This window comes from Anomaloglossus baeobatrachus, chromosome 11 (assembly GCF_048569485.1).
Source record: "Anomaloglossus baeobatrachus isolate aAnoBae1 chromosome 11, aAnoBae1.hap1, whole genome shotgun sequence".
NCBI classification, from domain to species: domain Eukaryota; kingdom Metazoa; phylum Chordata; class Amphibia; order Anura; family Aromobatidae; genus Anomaloglossus; species Anomaloglossus baeobatrachus.
Genome location: NC_134363.1, coordinates 20,725,930 through 20,727,944, shown reverse-complemented (window position 1 = coordinate 20,727,944; position 2,015 = coordinate 20,725,930). Strand labels below are relative to the sequence as shown.

General features: G+C 40.6%; 1 protein-coding gene across 1 annotated transcript; it reads right to left on the bottom strand.

Annotated features, from left to right (window-relative positions):
* Positions 1–276: 276 nt before the first annotated feature.
* Positions 277–1,254, bottom strand: LOC142255726 (free fatty acid receptor 2-like). The gene has a single exon (XM_075327182.1). It carries the CDS (start codon positions 1,252–1,254, stop codon positions 277–279), a length of 978 nt encoding a protein of 325 aa, XP_075183297.1.
* Positions 1,255–2,015: the final 761 nt, after the last annotated feature.

Sequence of the window (2,015 nt, the reverse complement as noted above, 5' to 3'; positions counted from 1 at the left end):
TTACGTTAACCCATTCTGAGAGCAAGGAGTGTAACCCTTTTTTCTCTTCTCCAGAACCATCTTCTCCACTGATTAATGACCAAAATCCAAGTTCAAGTTCAAAATTTTTGAAATTTGAAATTTAATTTTTGAAAATTTAAACATCCAATAAACTGGACTTATCCCAAATATTTATCTCTTAAATGTTTTGAATGCAATTATCTAATAGGTTATTTCATTAGGTCATTTTTGGAGTAAAATTTTTCATATTTGGCTCATGGTGTACAAGCGTTGCGGTTATACCGTTGCTGAAATTGTTTTGATACTTCTTGGTTTTGACTGATCTGGATGTTCCTTTATGAATACCGATGAGAGTTTCCTCTTGGACATGCTGTATTTTTGCTGTAGTGACTTCCAGGCTTGGTAAAAGCCCTTATCGACAGAAGAAGACAAAAAGTAGAAGATGAGCGGATCAAGAAAAGCATTGCAAGTGCTCGGTAGAAGAGCCGCCTTGCGCCAACTCACATTCTCCTTTTCTACGAACCCAACGATGTGAGAAATATTGTAAGGAGCAAAACAGACAATAAAAATGATCAAAGTGGTCACGGCCACTCGTATGGCTCTCTTCTTATATTTCACATGCATGCAACATTTCATCAAGATTTGGATGCAACGGGTGTAGCAAAAGAGAGTGATGGCCAAAGGCAAGAAGAATAAGACGATGGCAAGCTCCAGTCTTGCAGGTATGATCAAACGCAATTGGTCAACTGTAAAATTATCGTAGCAAACCACCGTGTCATCATCAATATGGGTGAGGAACATTTCGAGAGAGCCTTTTTGAGAAGTCTCCAAAATGAACACAAAAGACACGTGGAGAAAGACAAGTGCCCAAAGACAGAGGCATATAAGGAGGGAGTACCTGGGCTTCTTGTAAATCTTGTACTTGATGGGAAAAGCGGCACTCAAGTATCGTCCAACGCTCACAGCGCTGAGGAAGCAAACGCTGGCATATATGGTGCTGAAGTGTATGAAATTATAAATAGGACACAGAACTTCTGGGAGGGTCCATCCATGAAGAAAAGTCTCCATTATTTTAACGGGTAAGAACATGATGAACACAAGGTCGGAGACGCACAAGTTCATCATGTAGATGAGATTTGGGGTCAACCTACTTCGAGCCTTCTTGAAGAAGATGTAAAACACCAGTAGGTTGGATGGCAATCCTAGAAACATGGTCATCACATAAACCACCAGAGAAAGGGTATCCAAAACCATGTTAGCATCCATTTATGGTTGAGAAATATGTAGATGAAGACATCTTTGCGCGTCCTTGATATACAAATGATGGGCAACAGGTCCAAGTTTAGTCAAACTTTTCCACAATTGGAAACGTTGGTACCAGAGATAGGTAACAGGTCCAAGGTTAGTTAAGCTTTTCAACAATTGGAAAAGTTGGTAGCAGAGATAGGCAACAGGTCCAAGGTTAGTTAAACTTTTCCACAATTGGCAACGTTGGTATCAGAGATGGGCAACAGGTCCAAGGTTAGTCAAACGTCAAACTTTCCCACAATTGGAAACGGTACCAGAGATAGGCAACAGGTCCAAGGTTAGACAAACTTTTCCGCAGTTGGAAATATTAGTACCAGAGATGGGCAACAGGTCCAAGTTTAGTTAAACTTTTCCACAATTGGAAACGTTGGTATCAGAGATAGGCAACAGGTTCAAGGTTAGTCAAACTTTTCCGCAATTGGAAATGTTGTTACCAGAGATGGACAACAGGTCCAAGGTTAGTCAAACATTTCCGCAATTGGAAATATTGGTACCAAAGATAGGCAACAGGTTCAAGGTTAGTCAAACTTTTCCACAATTGGAAACGTTGGTACCAGAGATGGGCAATAGGTCCAGGTTTAGTCAAACGTTTCCACAACTGCAAACGTTGCTATCAGGGATGGGCAACAGGTCCAAGTTTAGACAAACATTTCCACAATTGGAAACGTTGGCACCAGAGATGGGCAACAGGTCAAAGTTTAGTCAAA

Bases quoted from the DNA above. Each gene is read 5' to 3' on its own strand.
- LOC142255726 (XM_075327182.1), bottom strand. From the start codon at position 1,254: ATGGTTTTGGATACCCTTTCTCTGGTGGTTTATGTGATGACCATGTTT.